General features: G+C 46.1%; 1 protein-coding gene across 2 annotated transcripts in view; it reads left to right on the top strand.

The window, feature by feature from the left end:
* LOC119450491 (thromboxane-A synthase-like) overlaps positions 1-21,898 on the top strand; it is a 28,989-nt gene extending 7,091 nt beyond the window's left edge. For both annotated transcript variants that reach the window (XM_037713966.2, XM_049665919.1), the window contains exons 4-15: positions 912-964; positions 1,118-1,214; positions 1,883-2,008; positions 4,781-5,015; positions 6,375-6,514; positions 6,992-7,118; positions 8,303-8,393; positions 10,135-10,243; positions 14,192-14,280; positions 17,011-17,151; positions 18,098-18,263; positions 21,649-21,898. In XM_037713966.2, the coding sequence (XP_037569894.1) occupies positions 912-964; positions 1,118-1,214; positions 1,883-2,008; positions 4,781-5,015; positions 6,375-6,514; positions 6,992-7,118; positions 8,303-8,393; positions 10,135-10,243; positions 14,192-14,280; positions 17,011-17,151; positions 18,098-18,263; positions 21,649-21,726 (1,452 nt within the window). In that variant the 3' untranslated portion in view covers positions 21,727-21,898. The remainder of the gene's footprint in view (positions 1-911; positions 965-1,117; positions 1,215-1,882; positions 2,009-4,780; positions 5,016-6,374; positions 6,515-6,991; positions 7,119-8,302; positions 8,394-10,134; positions 10,244-14,191; positions 14,281-17,010; positions 17,152-18,097; positions 18,264-21,648) is intronic.
* Positions 21,899-22,601: the final 703 nt, after the last annotated feature.

Genomic DNA, 22,601 nt, shown 5'->3' with positions numbered 1-22,601 from the left:
TGACGCAGTCGAGATGAATGAAAAGAAAGGATGAACTCTAACGTGTAACCAGGACGTGTCAATCTGGTGAGTTCAGGTTTCCCAAAAATGCAGAGGTGGGTCTCGGACAGCGGAAAAACGAGTTACTAAAAAATTGTTGCATTAGTATTTTATTGTTGAGTGAGCCCCCTTCTAATCGCCACTCACTTAGGCATAGGCTACGGAGCCGTCTCTCCCTAAACAGAATTCATTCATTCATTCCTTTCATTTCATTCATTCATTCATTTTAAAGAAAATTGAAGGAAGTGGAGGCGGCGGTCGTAAGTGTTTCGTCTTTACACGTACACGGACACCTTAGCTGTCCTGCGGCAGTAAGAGCAGAAAGCAATGAAAGGGGGGGGGGGGGGGGGGGGGTAGCAGTAGTAGTAGTAGTAGTAGTAGTAGTAGTAGTAGTAGTAGTAGTAGTAGTAGTAGTAGTAGTAGTAGTAGTAGTAGTAGTAGTAAACAACAATATTTCACAAAAGTGTCGGTTTCCTACGAGTAGATGGCTGTCAGGCCGTGCCTGGTCGCCACCTCCTCAGCGCTTTTGACGGCCCAAAGCTGGGCGTCCAGGCTTGTAGTCATTAGGGGAGGGTCCTTGCTGCATCCCCAGATGATGTGGTCTAGAGTGGCGGTCTGTGTCTTGCGGAGGGGGTGGGGGGTTGATGAGAAAACAAGGATTCGTACAAGTTCTTACAGAACTGTGCCGAAATGTTCCGCGAGTCGTTTCTTTTTTCAACGATCCGAGTACGCGATGTTCGCGGCTTGTGCGGAAAATGCTGACTCTACCCTGGCTTGTACACTGCGACATTGCCTTCGTGAAATTGCACGAAGTACCCTCATTCACCGTTGCTCTCTATTCACACCAAAACGTTTTGTCGCCACTATTGCAGACACCTACAGTGGCCTACAGGGAATGGATAGAGAAGTACGGTAAAGTAGTAGGGTGAGTACACGGTCGCTTTTTACCCTTAAGAATGTTTGATAACGTTTTGCTGTTCTTTATGAGCAGACATAAATCGCTTCGTATCTATCTAACCATAAATTTAACATTTATGCCACGACGATATCTTTGATCAAACATTGTTTCTTCGGGCAGGTACTTCAATGGCTACCGTCCTGTTCTGCTCGTCGCTGACCTCGACTTGCTCAAGATGATTCAAGTGAAGGACTTTCAAGATTTCATTGACAGAAGTGTATGTATTAGGTTATTTTTTTTTTAGGTACCTGGATGTGCTCGCCTACAGTAATCCTTAGTTCCCATCGAAGAAAGGCCCCTTCTAGATGCTCTTCGACGTTCGACATCTTTGAAATGCGCTGCGTCTTCTCCAGCTTTCAACTCACTGAAGTAGCCTAATTATGTTCCCGTTTTTCTTGCCATCAATGCGAAACGGTTTATAACGAGCAACAAGACGACTTGTCGAACGTATATGCGCACGTAAGTGAAAAGTAGAAGCTAGCTTCACTGCTGCTAATTACACATAATTAAGGTGTAGCTGACACATGTTACGTTAAAGTCACGCATAATGTCACGCAAAAGCCACAGTGCATAGATAACAAACCAGGCAGAATAATTGGTGAATGCGTATAATCAAATTGTACACCAGTGTCAAATCGGCGTCATATTTAATAAATTCTGACGGCGAGGCTATGATTAAACCACTGCTACATAGTACAGGATGTATCTGACTTTATACCCAGCCGGGATGAACGTTTTTCGTAATAACTTCCGAGTTAATTTTGAAAGGGTTTGAAAGCGATGCCGCATCATAATGCACAACAGCGGTTTCACGAGAAACAGTTTCTTCCATATCTCGTAATTTGACGCTTATCCGTTTTTTTTTTTTTCTCCTTCTCCCGTCAGCTTCTCTTCCAATCCAAGAGGCCCCCGAGTCCCCACAACAAGTCTCTGATCCAACTAACGGGCAAGCGCTGGAAGGAAGTCCGCAGCATACTCACCCCCTCTTTCACCACCAACAAGCTCAAGATGGTGAGCCAAAGTGCACGTACGCTCCGGGCATGCTCACGGTAGCCACCAACACGTATAATTTTAACTACCCTGATACAAATTAGCCTGATTTAATTACCAGTCAAGCGTGGCGCGACCGACGAGTAAGAAGAAGGAAGATATGAATCGAGCTTAGTCGCAACTTAAATTTGATTCGAGCAAACACGTGCAGTGAAATAAAGGCAACACTGACTGTGCAGGTTCTAAAGATGCAGCCAAAGTGGACAGGTCCGTACTGGTAAATGTCGACAAAATCAAAACAAAAATAAAGCTGCACAAAAATACGTTACAAACAGGACACGCTGTATCCTTAATTCGTAATAGATCAGCACCAACTCGGCCGAATGTCAACTGTATACAGCAGCCTAATTTACTCTCATTTACTGACGCGTCAACCATAATAGTTGTCGAGTGTAGTAAAACGTTGAAATAATTGCGCAGTGCCTTTATATATATATTTTTTTTTCGGACCGGGAATGTAAGTCTTTGAAATCTTCTGCCCACGGCGTCCAATTAACTCGTAAGGGCTAACAATAAAAAAATAAACTACACAAGAACAAGCTCATCAAAAACATTTTTGCAGAGTGCAAACCTTCGTATAACCTTTTTTTTTTTTCAAAAATGAGCCCGGCTTCACTGATGAGTTCGTTCAACTGAAATATTCGCTATGCGGAAATTCATTTAACTGAAATCTATAGGATCCATAGGAAAACCGCCGGGCATTTTCTAAAAGTTCGTTATTTTGAAATATTCGTTAAATCGACGTTTCTACAACTGAGAATTTACTGTATTCGGCTCCCTCCTACAGCTGCCGTGCATGTTTCGAATTTACGCCGTGATCACCAAGTGTTCAAATAAATATTTGCTAATAAGAGTTGCACAACAAGATTGCAGAAGTAAAAACGTCGATGCTGAACTGCATACCTTCATAAACACCTTCCGTCAAAGCCACCTTCTTTGCAATAAATAAACTCGTGGAGAGTAGCCCACTCCATTAGTTCGCTTCATTTCAGAGTCAACAGTTATTATATATTATTAAAAGTAATAATGATACTTCGGAATGGTTACCAGCAGGGCTACAGGACAACATAAATGATGCTCAGCCGGCTTTACACCAAGTACAGTCTATCGATCCATACGTGGTTGCACCGGCTGAGCCTTGATCAGTGAGGACGGTGCAGGAGCTTGTAGACCCTTTTCACGGTGATCCCGTGGGCGCCGCCATGTTTTATCACGTGGTGAAGCCTCCATTGCTTGCCTCAGCTGCCTCCGTTTCCTCCGTGTTTACAATGGATGGGCATTACGCTGGTGTGGCAAAGTAAACCTCTGTTTTAGATGATATCGTAGACGGTGACTGTGTGGACGACACGTACGAAGCTTTGGCCACAGTTTGAGAGGACATGCAAGCCTTTCGGAGCTCATTGCGTCTTGTCCAAACGGTGCGAGCAGCGTATACGGTGCTTGTACTAGAATCGGGGCTAGAAACGTATTCCAAGTTGTCCAAACTTTCCGCTTGTGAATTGAATCAGGATCAGTAGTGTTTCGCTCTTTGTTCTTTATTTGGCTAACACTTTGAAGCACCGGCTTGTCATGTTTCTGACACAGTAAAATTCTTCGGAACGGTAACTACCTGATTGTTTATTTTCAACCTAATCGATTACGGGTGTGCTCAGTTGCGATAGAATTCTTCTTGCTGTATTTTTTAATAGCTTGTAGCTCAGACGTATTATCAATGGTCACTCGCTTACACTCTGGACCGTCACTAAACGTTAAGCTTCAAATATTCATGTGTTGTCGGTGTAGTCCCCGTCACCCATGTTTCGGCACATGATTCAAGTGTGCACCCATTCACTTATTCTTGATACGTTGGCTATACAGTAGGCGTAAGTTTGCGTGTGAGTTGTGGTATAACGTGCGAAAAGCTTACTATGCTACTCCCTATGTTGTGTAACGAGCGGGACTCACTCTTGCCGACGTTCCGTGGTTGAAGTTATTTCTTTGGAGGTTAGCAATACAACGCTGGCGGATGAGTGAATTTTTATCCCCGAGGAAAGCCGTGCATCGCGAAGGACAGGCAAAACAGGCAGTCCTTATGCAGCAGCAGTCCGTGGACTTGGTCACACATATTTATTCCATTCTTAATATGCAAGTCACTATTTTTGCAGTCAACCACTGCACACGTCTTCACTCTACCATTCCACATTTTGCAGCAGAAATGGAGCACAGTGCGTTAGCGAAAACAGAGTTGCATTTCCGACAGCTGACCACACAGTAGCAAGGCAGAAGCGATGATGGTTTCGTATTCGCTCGCTTTCCGCTGAGGCAACGTCAGGCGTGCCGCCGAAGCGCCATCTCGTTCCTCTAGAGCAAACTTCTCCGCGAAAGGGCTATATACTACGCGTTTATGAGCGCTATGTTGATGCGCCCAAAGGAACAAATCCAACTAGTGTCTAATGTTGTACCACTTATGTGATAAATACATGTGCCTCGCACATGAAGGGGACCGACAGCAAGAAATTCGAGCAACAGAGCAGTAGTGTCGAAGTTCCTCAGAACGCCTGCCTGGTTATCCTATAGAACACATAAACGTGATTAAGCATTCCACAATGTTCTCAGCGGACGATGGCCATGTGCTTCTCGCAGCGAAACACTCGTGTTCGTGCAGCAAACACATGTTTTCAGCACTCCCTACAACTGTAAACAGCCAATATTAAAAGTGACTCTGAGTGACACGTACTTATTTGCGCTTTGCAGTTGGCTCCTGGCGTGGTGTGCAGCGTACGGGAGTTCGAGGACAAGATCGCGGAGTACGCACGCTCCGGCGAGGAGTTCGAGATCGGCGACCTGTACCAGGCGATGACGTTGGACGTGATCTGCCGCAGCGCCATGGGTATCGAGTACAACATCCAGAAGAACCCCAAGCACAGCCTGCTGGTCTGCAGCCGCATGCTCTTCAACTGCACCTTCTCCTGGGTCGCCGTGCTGCTCGGTGAGCACGATTTGGCACGTACAGGCCAGCAGAGCTGACGAACTAGGCGGAGCTAGCCAAGCTGTGATGATGCTTTACGTGCTCGCCGTTGTGAAATCTCACTAGCGGAGACATCGTACAGGAAGAAAACTAGGCCAAGTTGTTACAGATACACGAGGCATATGGAAACACAGGAAAAGATAAAGCAGTGACAAGGGCGATTAACTCTAGACCCCGTCTCTATGGTACTCATGGAGTCAACGTAACGCGCCAAACGTATTTGGAAGCTCTCCTGTGCTACCGTGGCGGAAGAGACGTCTATGTAGGTATAAAATGCCACTGTGTTTTCAAAATTGCTCTTCCCGCCCCTAGATACGTCCGCTGACGCTGCTGATTACGTATGCGTTGGGATTCTAAGCGGTTGTAAGCATTGTAAGCATTAACCAGTCAGGCAGTCAGACAGTCAAGATAAGCAAGAGACGTTTAGAGAATTGGTGAACAAAAAAGCAAGGAAGAAATTGAGAGGACCGGATCCGTTACACGCTTAGGTAACTTACAAGTTAAACATAGATATTTTAAGGAAGTGACAAAATATTAAGATGATGTAGGCAAATGACTAGATTTATAAAACAATTAAATTAAGTTATGGGGTTTTACGTGCCAAAACCACGATCTGATTATGAGGCACGCTGTAGTGGGGGACTCCGGAAATTTCGACCACCTGGGGTTCTTTAACGTGCACCTAAATCTAAGTACACGGGTGTTTTCGCATTTCGCCCCCATCGAAATGCGGCCGCCGTGGCCGGGATTCGATCCCGCGACCTCGTGCTTGTATAGTTATCTGATTAGTTCAAGCAGGCTAAGTGACTGTTTCTCACCACCCATTTCAAAGAGGATGCCGATAGGTCATCGCCGTCTTCGGCATTCCGCTATTACAGTAAAGATTTGGCGAGCATAAGTTCGGGTAAAGATATCAATGTTTTGCTGTTGTTGAGAGCGGTAGGGTTATGTTAGCATGCTCCGTTCTACAATCACATAGTTTTCCTGTTAACACGGCTATGTCCAAGCGTTTGGCTGAAGTAGTCTGCAAATCTGAATGTTCTGCGGACATGTGTGTACAAATGCACTCCCGTTGTTTACGCCTGTTGCTTACCGACTTAGATTTGTAATGTGTGATCATCATACTAAAGAAACCAAATGAACAGGTGTGGCGGCAAACGGGCTTGACGCCTCGTGCGGAACTGATGGCACGAACGGATCCTTCTGAGATAAAGTGACACCTTATGGCTTTTGTTTGTCTGTGTCAACGCCCAACAGAGTACCAGCGCAATTACATAGAATTCAGCTAATCGTTATTCCGTTCTTTTGTGCACCATTCAGCCTCCTTTCCCGAGCTGGACTTCATACTGAACTACCTCAACAATTGGAGGCTCGCCAGCATCAACAACGGCGTTCACCCCTTCGAGGAAGTGCAGGAGAAGTGCGGAAACATCGTCAGGCAGCGCCAGGTCGACAACTCGGTAAACACTCTCCCATAAATTTGTGACCACTGGGAATATTTCCGTTCACTCCTGCACAGTTCTCACGTGTCATTCACTTACATTTACGGGCAGGTCCTTACCATGCAGCTCCAGGGTGTACTTGAACACGTTGCACCGTTTATGCACCCCTATAATAACGGAACAGGACAGGACTTATACGTATAGTTCGATGCATTGACCTCCATCTAAGTTTCCACGCTGCTTCGCTGACATGCCTGGTGGCAACAAATTTGTAGCACATCTCAGTTTGTACCATCCCGTGCTAAGCAACAAAATACAAGCGCCGCATACATGTATCCCGAAGTGTTGACTGAATCCCGGCTCGGCTGTCCGCGGTTCCGCTGTCGTAGGGTAGGGAATCGATTGACCATTATTATTCTGTTTCCTCTCTCGGCTTGATATGAGTCTATCGTGACGCGACTTCAATCAGTGGTTCATCCGGTCGCTTCGGTGCAGGCCCCGCAAAAGGACCTGCTGCAGCTGATGATCGAAGCCAAGTCATCCAACGTGGACGTCGGAAGCGTCACCTCAGACCAGCTCACGGCCGCCGACGACAACGAACACGAACTCAAGCAGAGCGCACGTAAGTCGCTATAGTGACTTCAATGAGTTGTCAGTTCGCGCTTGTTCACGTGTCGTGTGTGTCCTCTCCGTGAGTTCCTGGCGAGTCAGTAGCGCGTTTCGATTCAGCGTGTACAAAGAACAAGCCCCTCTCTACCTGAGCCGACAAAACAACATGATAACTGAAAAGAATCGCATCGACATAACCAAATCGTCAGTGGCAGGTTACCCTACAAAGAAAGTTGACGCAAGACACGAAAAATGCCTTTGAGCTGTCGACTCCGTTACAGTCTGGTGCCGTCCCGTCCTTTAGTAGACAAGAAAGGAAAGGCTCCACTGTCAACAACGAGGAAAGGCCTTCAAGTTACACATACGCTTCGGCATCTCCCCATGCCGAAAGACCGCCGATCCGAGTCGCAGGGCGCCGCAACAATCTCCAGCAATGATTGCCCTGTATCTTACGTGGGGGAGACTCAAAACCTACCCGAACGACGTGCGGCTGCACAGAAACGATTTCCGTAGCGTGGACAGCCAGCGCCGTGCCGTCGCCGAACACTGCCAGACGTTGGATCACAGTATCGATACTGACGGCGCCGTCGTCCTTAAGAATGACAGGAGCCTACGGAAGCGCATGTACACTTTTAGTCGTGGTACCTCCAAGCCGTCACCGGGGCAATGAACCGCCCTGTAGAAGCTTTGCCCCCAGCCTACATGCAGGGACTACGCCGGGGCCACAAATTGCTGCAAATCGGGCTAGTCCGGATTGGATTCATAGTAACAAACCAAACTCAGCGCTAAGACAACGAATTGAGTGCACGACACGAGCACCGCGTGTCGCGCACTCCTTTCTTTCTCATTTGTCTTATCGCTGAGCTTTGGTAGTTACCACGAGTACAAAACGGTACGGCAGCTTCCTGACGCCACCCCTGAAGAAGGAGTCGGAGTGACTCCGAAACGTTGGGTTAATTTCTAATAAACCTTCTTTAGTTTGGTGATTGCTTAGTTTGTCGAATTTTAAGTGTTCCCCTATACCATAATGATTCTAGACGAATGTTCACACCGTCGTCCGTCACTCCTGTTAGAATTTATTGACCTACGCAGGCAACAGCGTAGGAGTTCTTCCATTCATTTATTTTCCAATAATCACTTAACTGATGAGATGACAGAGTGGTACAGAGTCGGGTTGGTTCTCTTTCTCGTGTGCAGCGCCCTCGCCGAACGGCACCTCGTACACGAGCAAGACGGTACTGGACGACGACGACATCACGCAGAACGCCTTCATCGTCCTCATCGCAGGGTGAGTGAGTCTCGCAGAGGTTGCGTATTTTATCCAACGTCTACTCCCGACGTCTACTCTAGGTTACTGCATTGTTAATAATGCGAAGCGTTCTTTGCCTCATATTTTTTGGCACATTGCGGTAGGTAGGTTTCTGTCTCGTCCCCGCTTTCATAAAAAGCCAAAAAAAAACCGTAAGCGACCTCCCTAATCTTTGACTTAGGTGTCTCTTAGTGGCCCTCGTACCTCGGCGTTGGTGTTCTGTGCATTGGTGTACGGTAATCAGTGATTTCTAATTAATTATAACTATTCCAGACACTTCAGTAACTCAACTTGTAACTAACCTTATGCTCTGATATCATATCTATAATAAAACCCATGAATTTTGTACTGTACTATTTGTTTTCTTTTTTTTTCTTAATTTCGTCCCCGGTCGTCTCAGGAGGGGAACCGGAAGTACTGCGCAAGAACCAAGAGTGTCACTCAATGCTCGTGTTACTAATAATGCGTAATCGATGGTTAAATCGAGCCTCTGCCATCGAGCACGACAGCCCAGTTCTCTAACCACTAGGCCACGATCGCACGCATACTTCTCTCGTTCCAAAGGCGGCTGGCTCTTTGAAACACTCGGCGCGTGCGGTACGCGCCACTTTCTCGTCTTTCCCTGTGACAACTGGCGCTTTGAGCCACCGTGTTAGACTGCACTATATCCGGGACCGGCCCACTGTCATCCGTACTTTCCTCGCAGTAGTTTACTCTACGTACAAACTGTCCGACGTTGTACCAACTTCATGGTGGGCCAAGTTAACCATGTTTTATCAATTATGCGCTGGAGTACAAATGCCATCGTCGTTTTAACATGCACCACGTGACATAGTCAGAGGTACGTAAGATTGTATAACACGCAGTTGCTGATGACGTCACCATCCGTGTTTCTCTCGCTAAACGCCCGTGCACTAACCACGTACAATCCAACAGTCGTCATGTCGTAACCTCCCGTCGGACGGCCGGCGTAGAAATGCCCTTGCTGCCATACGAACGTCTTCGACGTGGTCGGTGTCGTGCTGCTGTCCACAAGCACATGTAGGCTCCCGATGCCACCTACTCAACTACTAAATTTACGCAAGCACGTTGGTTCACCTGGTAACGGTTTTCGGTACCCCCAAACGATGGTGGATAGCCAGGAACCTGCAAAATGCTTCGCATAACATCGATCCCAACAGTGCGTGGAACCGGCAGAATTTTGTACCAGCATTACAGTCAAACACCTTTATAACGAAGTGTTTGGGGCTTTCAAAATCACTCGTTATACAGGTCACTTCGTTGTAATGGTTGCGCACCACACCAGCCGGGACAGAGCCGAGACACAATTATTACTTCGTTATATAGGTCATTTCGGTGTAGAGGTGTTCGTTGTAGAGGCATGAAATTTTGACATGGATATTTGACGTGGGAAGTTTGATCGCCGGCGATACAACAACGTGACAGATTGTTAACAGGAAATACGAAACATAGGCGATTCTGGAATACAGTCACTTGGAGTATTGTGATTTACTGGCGCTGTGGGTTTGGTTGAGCCAGTGTGTTTGCCGCAGTTGAAGACATGGAAGTAAACGCGCCGCTCTATAGTAGGGAGGGATTACTCCGTTTTGCGGCGATTACGGTGAGCCCCGCCGCTACGATAAGCTGGCTGGTTGCGCGTATAAGACCAAGTACAGTAGCGCAATTGATTGTCTTTATCACTTTCCCTGCTTCTTATCAGGTACGAGACAACGAGCAACACGCTCACGCTCGTCTCCCACATGCTGGTCAACTACCCCGAGGTGCAAGAGAAGGTGCGACAGGAACTGCTCGCTGCGCTGGGACCGGACGTGAGTCATTTGCGCACGCTTGCACTGCGACTTGCGATATAGCATACATTGCCGACTGGGTGTGGTTCGCGTGAAATACTACGGCATTTCCCAACTGTTGGCCAGCTTTTGTCGATGCGACTGACCTTGCATCGCCGATAAGCGGTGCGGAGAAACCACGAATAACAGTCTTGCACGTTCAGGCTATAGCGATAAGATAGTGATCCGTCTTTCGTTTTATGTGTCTGTCCGCGTGCGAATGTAGTAGCCCTTCCCGAATTCTCCTCGTTCTTGTAAAGAGCTTAACAAACCATTGTGCAAATAACGTGTACATTGTAAGCGAGTACAGTCATACCACAGACGGGAAGAAGCATTTGCTTCTTTTTTCGCTGGGTCCAAACTTGTGACCAAACCGTCGCATGGTCACCGTGTTCATCTATTGCCACTTATTATCGTGACCACAATTAAACGCTAGCGTTGCGTCACGCCGGCTAGCAGCAATATTATAGGACGCACTTGCTATTTGGCGGCCAAGATGAAGAGAAAGGGTGCGCAAAAAATCAGGGAGGTAAACCAGGAGTATAGTTCTGGTTGGCTAACCTGTGCCGAGTGAGGAAGGGGTACTGGGATATGTAGATAGCGGAGAGGAGAGGCCTACAAAGAACGTAGAAGGCGCGCGCAATCCGGGCGCGTTCTCAAAGTCAGCCAGGCAGGCTCGTATAGACTTCAGGAACTGAAGGAAACGGGTCGTGCACCGTCTTGCGACGCGATGGCAGGACGCATCTTGGCCGCCGTCACCTTCGAAGTGCGATGTTCTCCGTTTTCGAACTTTAGAAAAGGTGGCTGATCATTAGCGTCGGGTGCAAATCAATATCAGATTATTTCGTGAAGTCGCGCGGACTGCGCTAAATCGAAAGCGCTTAAAACAGGCCATGAGAATAACATCACGTTTATTAATTGTCTTGGCAAACTGAGGAAGAGCAGCTGGTACAACCACCTGACGAAGGCCCACCCTCCCATGCATGTCCAGCCTCCGGTATGCCAAGATAATGTGCTGGCAAACTGAAATTAACCGATCAATATTTATTCAAGATCGAAATTTAAAAAGGTAGTGGTCTCAGAATAGCATAATTTTTAACGCAATCGATTACGAATATTCGAGAAAATACGATCTTAGAATATCGTATAGCCGACCCGAGAAGCTGATCGCATCGTGTACGCTGCGTTCTCACGCGCCTGGTTCGCGTTGAAGTGAGGTTCAGCGGTTCGCGTTGAAGCGAGAGGCAGCAATTCTTGTTGAAACGAGAGACAGCACGAAGAGGAATTCGATAGCCGCAGCTGCCGCTCTTCATCACGCCAGCGTTTGCAGTGGGGGCGCATTAAAGATCCCCAGGTGGTCGAAATTAATCCGCAGTCCCCCACTACATGGCGTGCCTCATAATCAAATCGTGGTTTTGGCACGTAAAACCCCCAGAGTTCAATTCAATCACGCCAGCGATCTGACAGCAAGTGTCCGCGGTCATGGAGTGAGATGTGTCTGGGTATTTGTCAGTGCGCGCGTGACACCGTGCTTGTTAAATTAGTTTGTAAGCGAATGTTTACAGCAGTTTATACGGCTAGTAAAACTACTAAACCTTACAGCGTATAGGGTGTGCTCCGATAAGTTCGGCAGGCCATGTCCGGTGACCATTTTTAATTCTGATCAAAAAATAAACTTTGCTGCCTGAGTGCCACGAAAGCCGAAATATTTGGTACATGATATTTGATATGCAGTCAAACGTTGATTTAACGAAATTCGTGATGTAACGAACAATTTTTATTTCCATATCTTAGTTCTATTGAATTAAAGAAACCTCTAATTAACGAAATTTGCGATATAACGAAGTTTTTTGCTGCAAGTACAACTTCAATATATCGAGGTTCAACTGTATAAGATTTGCTGCGACGATGAGCTCGCCCCAATGTGGTGTTTGCTCACGACAAGTTCGGCTGCTCATTGACCCAGTTGTACTGCCCTGTGTACACCTGAAAGCATTGTTCTCACACCCTCTCCATTCTCTTTCTAATGAACTGCACGCAGGGCCTACTCTTAAGGGAAGAGGGAAGGCCCTATACCTCCCATGTATTTTAGCGTATGTATGTGACCCTTTTTCTGAGGATCTACTAAGCTTATATAGTTTAGTTGTTTTTTGCTTTCGTTTTTAGTGGAACTCCCTAATTTTCAAGCCAAAATGGACAACAAACAGCTTGTGAGACAAAATTGGCTGAACTATTTTCCCCAATTCTAGTTCAGTAGACCCACCTTTGTGTTGTCTTGGTAGTGGCAAAAAATAATGCTTCTAGCTTTTGTGGTTCCAGAGAGAAAGGGTCAACCGTCGCAAAAAAAAAAATTATGTTTTGAGATAATTGGCCTTGAAGTGATGCCGGCAGCGTCTTAGATTTGGCTAAATATAGAAAGCTAGACAGCTTTTTGATGTCGCCAGACGAGCAATAACCATTCCGCTGAACCTAGACAAAGCTATTCCGCTAAACCTAGACAAAGCCTGCGTTTTACAGCGGAGCTGTTAAGGATTCGATATCAAGAACAAGCGCTCCAAACCATGTGGAGCGCTTCAAACTAATCGTTCTCTCGCTGCGCCCATGCATAGATTTTGCGATTCCTGTCCAAGAACGCGCCAAGTGTTTTCACCTCAAAAATGTTCTGTTTTTGTCAATACTCGCTTACCGAACCATCCTGAAGCATTCTCGTGCCGCCAAAGAAGGGAATCGTGGAACCACGAGCACGTGCGGGCTCCGTATGTCGCAGCGGCGGTACCGTTTATTCGGTCACTTTTCTACAACATATTTTTCCCGATTACATTTGTTCAAGTCAATAGACAATCGAGGATAGCCTTTTTAAAAAATTTATAAGTACCACTAGTTTAACAATGGGATTAAGCTTGAGCGCTTCCCGTGAATTTTCGGTGCCGCCTAGGACAAAGGTATTTCCCTCAATCTTCAACGACTTCCGTGGCAAGCAGGCTGACAGAATGTTAAAACCGTACTCTTCACGGATACGGAAAAAAAATCTTGGCTTTGACGAATATTGTGGAATTTTTCGATTAACGTGTTTTTTCCCCCATGAAAGCGATAATACTCTGTAACAATTAGTTAGAATCGATGGTACTGACCCGTACTTTATCACTAAATATGTTTAGAGCCGTAGCCACCACACTTTTTCTTTGGGAGCTAACCAAAATGCGGATTCGGCAAAATTTGCGAAAAGCGCTTCTGATTGACCGGGCGCTTCCATGGTTTTTTTTTTTTTTTCGTTAAGACATATTTCTTTTTTCCGCAATTCTAACATTGATTTCGTCCTTCTTGGCACTCAGGCAGCAAAATATATGTTCTGATCGAAATTAAAAATGGTCACCAGACATGGCTGACCGATAGATAGAGAGAGAGAGAGAAACGAAGAGGGAAAGGTAGGGAGATTAACCAAGGACGTGCCCGGTTGGCTCCCCCACACTTGGGGAGGGGGAAAGGGGAAGAATAGATAAGGAGAACTTATCAGTTCTAATAATGTGCTATCGCACTCAATCTCGCTATCGATGTCCCTCAATGCGCTATCGGATTTTCGCGCTTCGGGCGAAAGTGCAATTTTTCGTTAATTCATTCATTCATTCATTCATTCATTCATTCATTCATTCAGTTAGTTAGTTAGTTAGTTAGTTAGTTAGTTAGTTAGTTAGTTAGTTAGTTAGTTAGTTAGTTAGTTAGTTAGTTAGTTAGTTAGTTAGTTAGTTAGTTAGTTAGTTAGTTAGTTAGTTAGTTAGTTAGTTAGTTAGTTAGTTAGTTAGTTAGTTAGTTAGTTAGTTAGTTAGTTAGTTAGTTAGTTAGTTAGTTAGTTAGTTAGTTAGTTAGTTAGTTAGTTTTCCTGCACGCTGTTTCTCACGTGTCCGCGGTTTGTCTTTTGTTTTCCCCGAACAGGAGGAGATCACTTACAACACAATCCAGAAGCTGACCTACCTCAACTGCGTCATCCAGGAAACCATGCGCCTCTACCCGCCCATATTCGCGTGAGTGTGTGTATACATTCGCCGGCTTCCGCGTGCTGTAAAAGCGCGCGTCCTGGCTATAGTAAGTCGATTTCGAAAAAAAAAATGAAGTGCACGGAACGTCGCTTAGGCTTTAAAATAGCACTCAAACTATAGCTTCTTTAACAAGACACCGTGAGAAAATAATGACAGCACAGCTGCTCAAAGCATTGTAAGATTGCGTGCGCTTGTTGTCAAGCGTTCTGCCTGCTGTACTTTCTTTTGTGGTGCCCCCGCGTTAACCTATAAATAAAAAAAGACCACCCGTAGAGCAAATCCGCAAAGTAAGTTAACAAGTTGTACCTTTAGGCGAGTTAAAAGTTCATCGCAGAAAAAAAAAAGAGGAGGCGTGGAAAAAAAAAGAAAAAAGAGGACACGCGCCTTGACTTTGTCATCTTTTTCTTATTTTTTTTTCCTGCCCTACAGGTTTTTTTTTTTCTTGTTTAATGCGTAAATTAAGCCGTGCCTAAAACCAACCAATCGCTTGATCAGATAAACAGATGTGTGTCGATAGAAACAAGAGCAATGCCCGTATTCTCAAAAAGTTGTCTCGCTAGAATTGTTCATGAGAGAAAATTGCAACCGATCCTAGCTGTTACTGTACCTGTTATTAGCGAAGGCGAACAGCCAGTTTCAAAGTGTACTTACGGACGAAAAGCGTTCAAGCGGTGAAAGAAAGGTTATCGGAATGCAGAAACTACAGAAGCTAGCATTCGAAGTGGAACATCTGCATATTGCACCTATACATCCTTCGAGACGGATGTTTAAATGGGCACTACAGAGCAAGACTAAGTTAGTTTAATCTGGTAAAGTTTTCTTTAAGAGTGTATTTGTATTTGTGGAAGTTTTTCACGGTTTCCGAGCGTTTCTTTTTTTATTTCTTGTTCGTTTTTGATCATCTATTTTCTCTTTTCGTCAAAGAAACCCAGTAATTCTACGCAGTCCCCAGCCATTTTCGCTTAGCCAAATTATGGATCCATTTGGGTCCACGCCTTAGGTCCACGCCTGTTGCAGCCCTGGCGGATCGAGAGAGGGGACCTTGTTCTGCCCTACTTCCCTCTCCCCCCACTATGGTAGCTACCTGGATCCGCCCCTTATCTGTCGCCATTAAAATAAAATTACCCAAAAGTCATTACCACCCCTGACTAGCACAGGACAGCGTTCTAAGCGATGCTGAAGGCTCCGTTTTTACCCAGATTTTCCCTCGGTGTTTTCAATGAAATTCAGCCTTCTTCCAAAAAAAGCATATCTTGGGAACGAGACGGATATTAAGATACGTTATTCTGATGAACTATTTCACTCGCTTAGAGCGATTTTCTAACGATACTCACAGCCAATGTGCGCGTGTTTCGAAAAATACTATCCTCTTTGTTAGGCCTACAGCGTCTAGACGCTCAGCCTCGCCGTATAGGGGCAGTAAGAGTAGAGGCGCGCTGTGGGGATGCAGGCAGACGGAGGAATCCGGCGAGAGAAAGGCGACACGATGAGAACATGATCGGTATCAGATCACTGCAGTGTCGGTGCAAGAGACGAGGCCATAGACAGCGATATGTTCCGATCGACACCTCAGCGAACACTTGTTCATCGAGTAGGAGGTGACGCGCCGGAGTCCGCACTGCTACTATGTTAGAGGCATTCGACCAGTGTTCTGCGCAGCGAAGGAATCAGTGTTTGAACTTATTAGTTGTTAATATTAGTTGTAACGCAGAAACAGTAAAGATCATGTAATAGTAGTAGTAGTAGTAGTAGTAGTAGTAGTAGTAGTAGTAGTAGTAGTAGTAGTAGTAGTAGTAGTAGTAGTAGTAGTAGTAGTAGTAGTAGTAGTAGCAGTAGTAGCAGTAGCAGCAGCAGCAGCAGCCTGTAGTAGCCCCTCGTGTTAGTGGCAGATAGTCACTGTGGGGGGATTTCGTCTGTCGTCTGTCTCGTCACTCTTCTTTCTTAAAAATGATGAAAATATTCGATAATGTTGAGCTTAGTCGCTATCGCTACTCCTTCAAAATGAAGGTGTACGCCATGCAGGTTAGCGGTACTAAACTTAACGGGGGCTGATACGCGTAGCGGAGTCACGCAATCTGTAAATCAATGCCGACGTCTGCGCAATTCCAACGAAGTGCAGCTTCGTGACGTGTTTCCTGATAAACAATACGCCAACAGGGTGTTTTCGCTTTTTTATTATTATTATTTAACGCGAAATGCTGTAGGTCTCCTCCCACACCTCATGTCACCTCATTACAGAATCTCATCTTGATTGATTGATTGATCTCATCTTCCCAAAGCAACACTGGGACTGTGAGAGACGCCTGGTGGAGGGCTCAGTAATAATTGTGACTGTATTATTATTATTATTATTATTATTATTATTATTATTATTATTATTATTATTATTATTATTATTATTGTTGTTGTTGTGTTGTTGTTGTTGTTGTTGTTGTCGTCGTCGTCGTCGTCGTCGTCGTCGTCGTTAGTTGTGTGTTGTTGTTGTGTGTTGTGTTGTGTGTTGTTGTTGTGTGTTGTTGTTGTTGTTGTTGTTGTTGTTGTTCGTTGTTGTGTTGTTGTTGTTGTTGTTGTTGTTGTTGTTGTTGTTGTTGTTGTTGTTGTTGTTGTTGTTGTTGTTGTTGTTGTTGTGTTGTTGTTGTTGTTGTTGTTGTTGTTGTTGTACATTCTGGCATTACCCTCCTCGAAATGAACACCTCCCTACGTTCGCACTCGCAGGTTTGTCACGAGAGAGGCGGTGGTCGACAAGCAGTACGGGAAGCTGAAGATTCCTGCCGGCACGGCGGTGATGGCCGCTATGGAGTATATCCACCGTGACCCCTGCAACTGGGAGAAGCCGAACACGTTCGACCCAGACAGGTGATCACCACTGATGCTCCCTGTGATTGTGAGTAGTTGGGTATGCGTGGATTCGCGGATTTAGCCGGCCAACAGACAGCTTAACGTATACCGACGCCCGTCTGCACATGTGGGAAAATGCACCACGGTAATCTTTCAACAGGAACACTGATGCATTTCGCGAGACGTCTCCACTCCGCATTTCCCGAAATGGGTGCAAGGCTCAAGTTTACGGCAAAAGGTTAAACTTCGAGTACTGGCCATGTTCAATTCTGCAATAACAATATATGGCCTCTTCATTCATTAGAAACAGTTAATTGGTCAAACTTTGTCAATTAAGAATCGTGCTTGCGATCATCGCGCTAATCTGGCGTGAGTAAAAAAAAGAATCACATTTTGTCTCTAATCTGCTACTTGTTTGATAATCAGAGAGTCGCGTCGTCGCAAGGGTACGCAGTATCTAAAGTCGCGAATGCAACTTAAGTCTGCAGTGAAGCCTCACCCGCGCCCTCATAGCCGCCAGTCACTGTTCCTCTGCGAGGCTGCAAATAGTTCCTACTTCAAACTTTCCCTGTTACCTAAATAAGGCAGTAACCAGAAAAATAAAATTATAAGCGCGCAATTTTATACGTTTTCACTCGTATATTATAGTGGAACGTACAAGTACGACAAGTACAGTCGTATCAAGTACGACGCCATTTTGAAAAGGTCGCATGACGATGATCTTGTTTGCTTCTGTGATTGGCTGGCAGAGTAACACTAGCCCGCGCGATCCATGTGCCCTTGTTGCCAACTACTGCATTTTTTTTTCTAGGTTGTATTTCAATATGCCACTGAAACGCCACGCGTGTATTTTACACGCAGAGGTCGCCTTTGTCTGGCACAATAAAGTCAGGCCCTGCTTCCTAGAACAAACCGCGACTGGCCAAATCCTATTATTAACAGGCTGACTTTGCCGACTGCGCAGGTTCCTTCCCGAGCGGCGCATGGGCCAGAACCCGCTCGCTTTCCAGCCGTTCGGCGCGGGGCCGCGCAACTGCATCGGCATGCGGTTCGCGCACATGGAGATGCGCTTCACGCTCGCCCACGTTCTGCGCAAGTACCGACTCGAGGCCACGCCCAACAGCGACAAGGTATGACATCGACATCTGACATCTCGCAAGCTTTAGGAAACACCAAGAGCGACACAGACAATGACAAGCACGAACTCGCAACTGTACGTTTTATTCGGCAACCAACAGAACCACATGGCGCACACACACACACAAAGAAAACAAAACATTCATTAACCATCAAAACACTTGTCTAACCAAAAAGCGAAAAAAAAAATAGGGGAACCGAAACATTCGGCTTGTTGTTAAAGACCACGTGAAACGAACAGACAATGAAGCCAGGGAAAGCATATGAGCTGAAGTTAACTGTGTTTCTTTTATTACCGATATTTAAATGTACAATTAATAAAGTCAAGGGAACTGAAAGTGGGAGAAAAGGCAATGTGCCCCCGTTGGGACCCTAACGCAGTACCTCCGCTTGCGTGTACCATGCTCCACTAATTGAGCTACGGCGACGGCTCTTCGCCCGTGCACTTTCTCGGGAATTTGAGTATCTGTGTCTACTGGAACTGTAGCCCGGGGAGTGTCAACCAGCACCTCTCGCGTCTATGACTGCGATTGTTGGATATTCTTCCAACCGCAGGCGAAATACCAATGGTATTACGTGAAGTTAAGAGATGCCTCGTCAATGAACTCTCCGATGCTACCTAAAGGCATCAAGACTACCAGAATCGAAACTCTTGCTATGAAGTGAGCGAGAAGACTAAGGTACACCAAGGGGCTCGATTTTTAACACGAAAGTGTTTTATGCCGGGGTCCACCAAGACTTCACTGACGTATTTCCGTCACGGAAATACGTCACACGAACATACACGAACATAATACAAAGAAAGAAACCAGAAGAAAAAGTTCCACAAACATGCAAAATATGGAAATACGTATTTCCGTCACGGAAATACGTCACACGAACATACACGAACATAATACAAAGAAAGAAACCAGAAGAAAAAGTTCCACAAACATGCAAAATTTGGAAATCGAACTCACGACCTCTCGGTCCGCGACGATAGATCGCCGAGCGTTTAACCCATTGCGCCACAAACGCCTTTGCAGAGAGCTACACAGACGCGCCTTATATATCTAACACTCCTCCGTGTACCCGCGCTCTTGCTCGGGGCGGTGCCGCCGCCTACGAGTAGAAAAGAGAAGTACTGCACTATGACACTAACGCGCACCGACAGTGAACGCTTCGGTGGTCTCAGCACTACGACGCCTCGATGCCAGCATTCGAAGGGACGCTGGCATCAAGAAGCACTACCAACGCCACCTAGGTGGCGTTCACCGTACTCAGCACAGCGGAGCGTGGCCTCCGCAATTAGCTCTGAAAATGTTTCTGAAGTTGATCGCGGAGGCTGCAATTACGACGCGCTGTACGCGCTGATTTGACTCGGTGACGATTCAGTTACGTGCTTTGTCTTGCGCGTTGTATTAGTGTGTCAGTTACGTGCTTCGTCTATCGCGTTGTGCTAGCGTGTGCAGCGTAGTGCAGCTTCCATATGCACGACGGTTGCTCATGGTCATCGACGTTGGTAGTCGTGATGGAGGAGACGTGCCACCAGGCGTCAGCGTGGGTGCATCAACGCCTAAGGGCACTTTAGCCACAAAACACCAATAGACATTATATATCAATGTGCAATAAACATTACACTACTTCTGTGAAGACACGTTTCACTTTCGTGTTCTATACCGATTCCTATATAAGAGGGATCAACCACATTTTTTTAATCATTTGCAACCAAACGAAGCCAACGGATAATGAAGCAAGGGAAAGCATAGGGGGAATTAGCTGCGTGTAATTAGGAGATCAACCGGAGATAGCCGATATTCTCGTTGATATTAAGAGGAGAAAATGGAGCTGGGCAGCCCATGTAATGCATCATCGGGTAAGTAACCGGTAGAGCATTAGACTTATATAATAGGTGCCAAGGGAAGGGAAGTACAGTCGATGACGGCAGAAAATTAGGATGGGGTGGTGAAATATGCAAATGTGCAGGCGCAAGTTGTAGTCACATAGCGCAAGACAGGAGTAATTGGAGATCGCTAGCAGAGGCCCTCGTCCTACAGAGAACATAAAGATAGGCTGATGATGATGATGATTTAATGTCGAAAAGGGAATTGCCGCCCGTGGGAGCCCAACCTGCACATGACTCGAGTGAAAATCAGGGCTGTCTTCCGGTCTTCCTAACTGCGAAACAAATTACGCGGTTTAGCGGCCCAAAGCAAGACACCGTAGCGTATGGTTTGCGACTAATTTCGATAACCTGGCGTTCTCTATCGTGCACACAAATAAAAGTAGTCAAGCGATTAATTTTTTTTCCGCCCCGTCGTAATGCGGCCTTCAAGGTCGGGAATCAAACCCACGACCTTGCGCTCAGCAGCAGGACGCCATGGCCGCTTAGAATAGGGCGGGCAGCGCAACGCATCCCATCAGTCATGTTTTAATCACACAGTCTCAATATGCGAGAAGCTCATGAGGTTGACGTCCGCGGGGTCGACGTCCGCTGGGGCGGGTGGCAAAGTCATTTGCCGTGTCCTCGATTAAACGCACTCTGAGAATGGGCGTTGCGACGAGGTCTGCTTCCCATTTGGCTCTTATAGGCTCTGGAGGCATTAGAGAGGTTTAGTTTGTCCGCAATCTTCTTAAAGTTTATAAATTACAGGAGCCGTGGATGGCAGTGGCAAACCTGGCAGCGGCATTGTGTATAATTACAATGTTCGAGAAATTTTTTGTCGCGTCCGTGTTATTGTTGCAAAAAGAATCATAAAAGTATGGCACGTTAACGTTTATGTCATTATGCAACGCTTTACCCCAGCAGTGAAGGAGAATATTTAGGTAACTGGAGTATTTGGTTTGCGTGCTCCCTCGTTAGACACTGCGTCACCAGATGTCACTAATAGCGTTGTTCCTGTTTCTGCCATGCACCTCTCCTGGAGCGCGGTATTCCTCACAAGGTAATATGTTGCGCACATGCTGAAACTCTCTGTTAGTCAGTTTTTTTTTTTTCCATAAGGTTAGCGTCATTTGCAGAATACCGGGTTACGTAAACGCGAGCGCCAGGGATGGTGGCGCCACCTGGTGGTGCAGAGTTTAACGAGAGAGGACACAGAGCTATTATTGGGGCAAATGTAAATTTTCGGCAGCGACATATTAGTTAACGTGCGGCCTTTGTTGTTTCTTCCACAAGAACACCTATGTAACAGGAACATGTGCCTAACACGTTGTGGTTGGATAAAATGTCACAGCAAGCGTTGTTGCTACAATTAATGTATTTGGTAACCGCGGCAGGTTTCCTAACTTCGCAACAAAAACTTCGCAACAAAAATGCAACGATCGATGCATATAAGCTTGGAAACTTCGCAAGGGCACATCCTCCAATGAACGTCCTCTCGTGAACTCTTCCCGCAGGACCCTGCAGAGATCGAGATGAACCCTCTGGTGTTGCGGATCAAGAGAGGAGTGAACGTCAAGGCAGTGCCCATCTAGAAATGCATGCAGCTGCCTTCGTCCCGTCGTGTAAATAGATATCGAACAGCTCAATTCGCTCGTGTGCTCATGAACTCATCTGTACATATACCACGTCCATGTACGAGTGTTTGTTTCTCATTACGTGCCAATAAACTGGGTGTTCTCACCAATGTTGTTCCTACTCCGTGAATGCGTTCACAGTCGTGGAATTCACCACAAATAATTAAGCTAAGTTTGTTCTCCCACGCTATCTTTGCTACTGTGTGGCGAAAGACCAATCTCGTTGGAAGCGAAATTTGCCGAAAATGAAGCTTAACATCGAGGTAACAGCATACGATTTGTGTATATTCACCTTGCACTGGCCAGTGGATGCTACGGCAATTACATTTATTAATCCAGCATCGCCGACAGCGGCCGGTCAGGATGCGATGTAAATGAGATGCCATTGCTAACGACAACGACCCACACTTCGTCGCTCGTCCGAATGTTAGGCACTGGACTTTTCGAAGCTCAAGCGCATGCATTTTTCACGGTTATAGCAAACATGTCCAGTCAGGCATATGCAGAGCGTTCAAACTTCCGACATTTTCGCATCTCGAACACCCTTGCTTCGAGATAAGCGATCAGTGTAGTCACGGCAAATGTTTATCGCGTCACTCCCATTTTTTGCTGCCACCTCTCGTTAGGCTGTGTGTTCTGGCACTGCTGTAAACACTGTAAGGTGTAACAACGCAACTGTAACAACGCAAGGTGCCTGTACTGACATGGGAATGTCTTCTCTACAGTCAGAGTCAGATTGGCAAAATTGCAACACGTAACGGCCACAACTTAAAACACTTTTCAGAAACATTAAAACCATATAGTAGCAATTGTTATTGTCCGATCGTAGGTTC

Source organism: Dermacentor silvarum, chromosome 4 (genome assembly GCF_013339745.2).
Source record: "Dermacentor silvarum isolate Dsil-2018 chromosome 4, BIME_Dsil_1.4, whole genome shotgun sequence".
Lineage (NCBI taxonomy): Eukaryota > Metazoa > Arthropoda > Arachnida > Ixodida > Ixodidae > Dermacentor > Dermacentor silvarum.
Note: the sequence above shows the minus strand (reverse complement) of the source record. Positions and strands in the feature narration are given on the sequence as shown.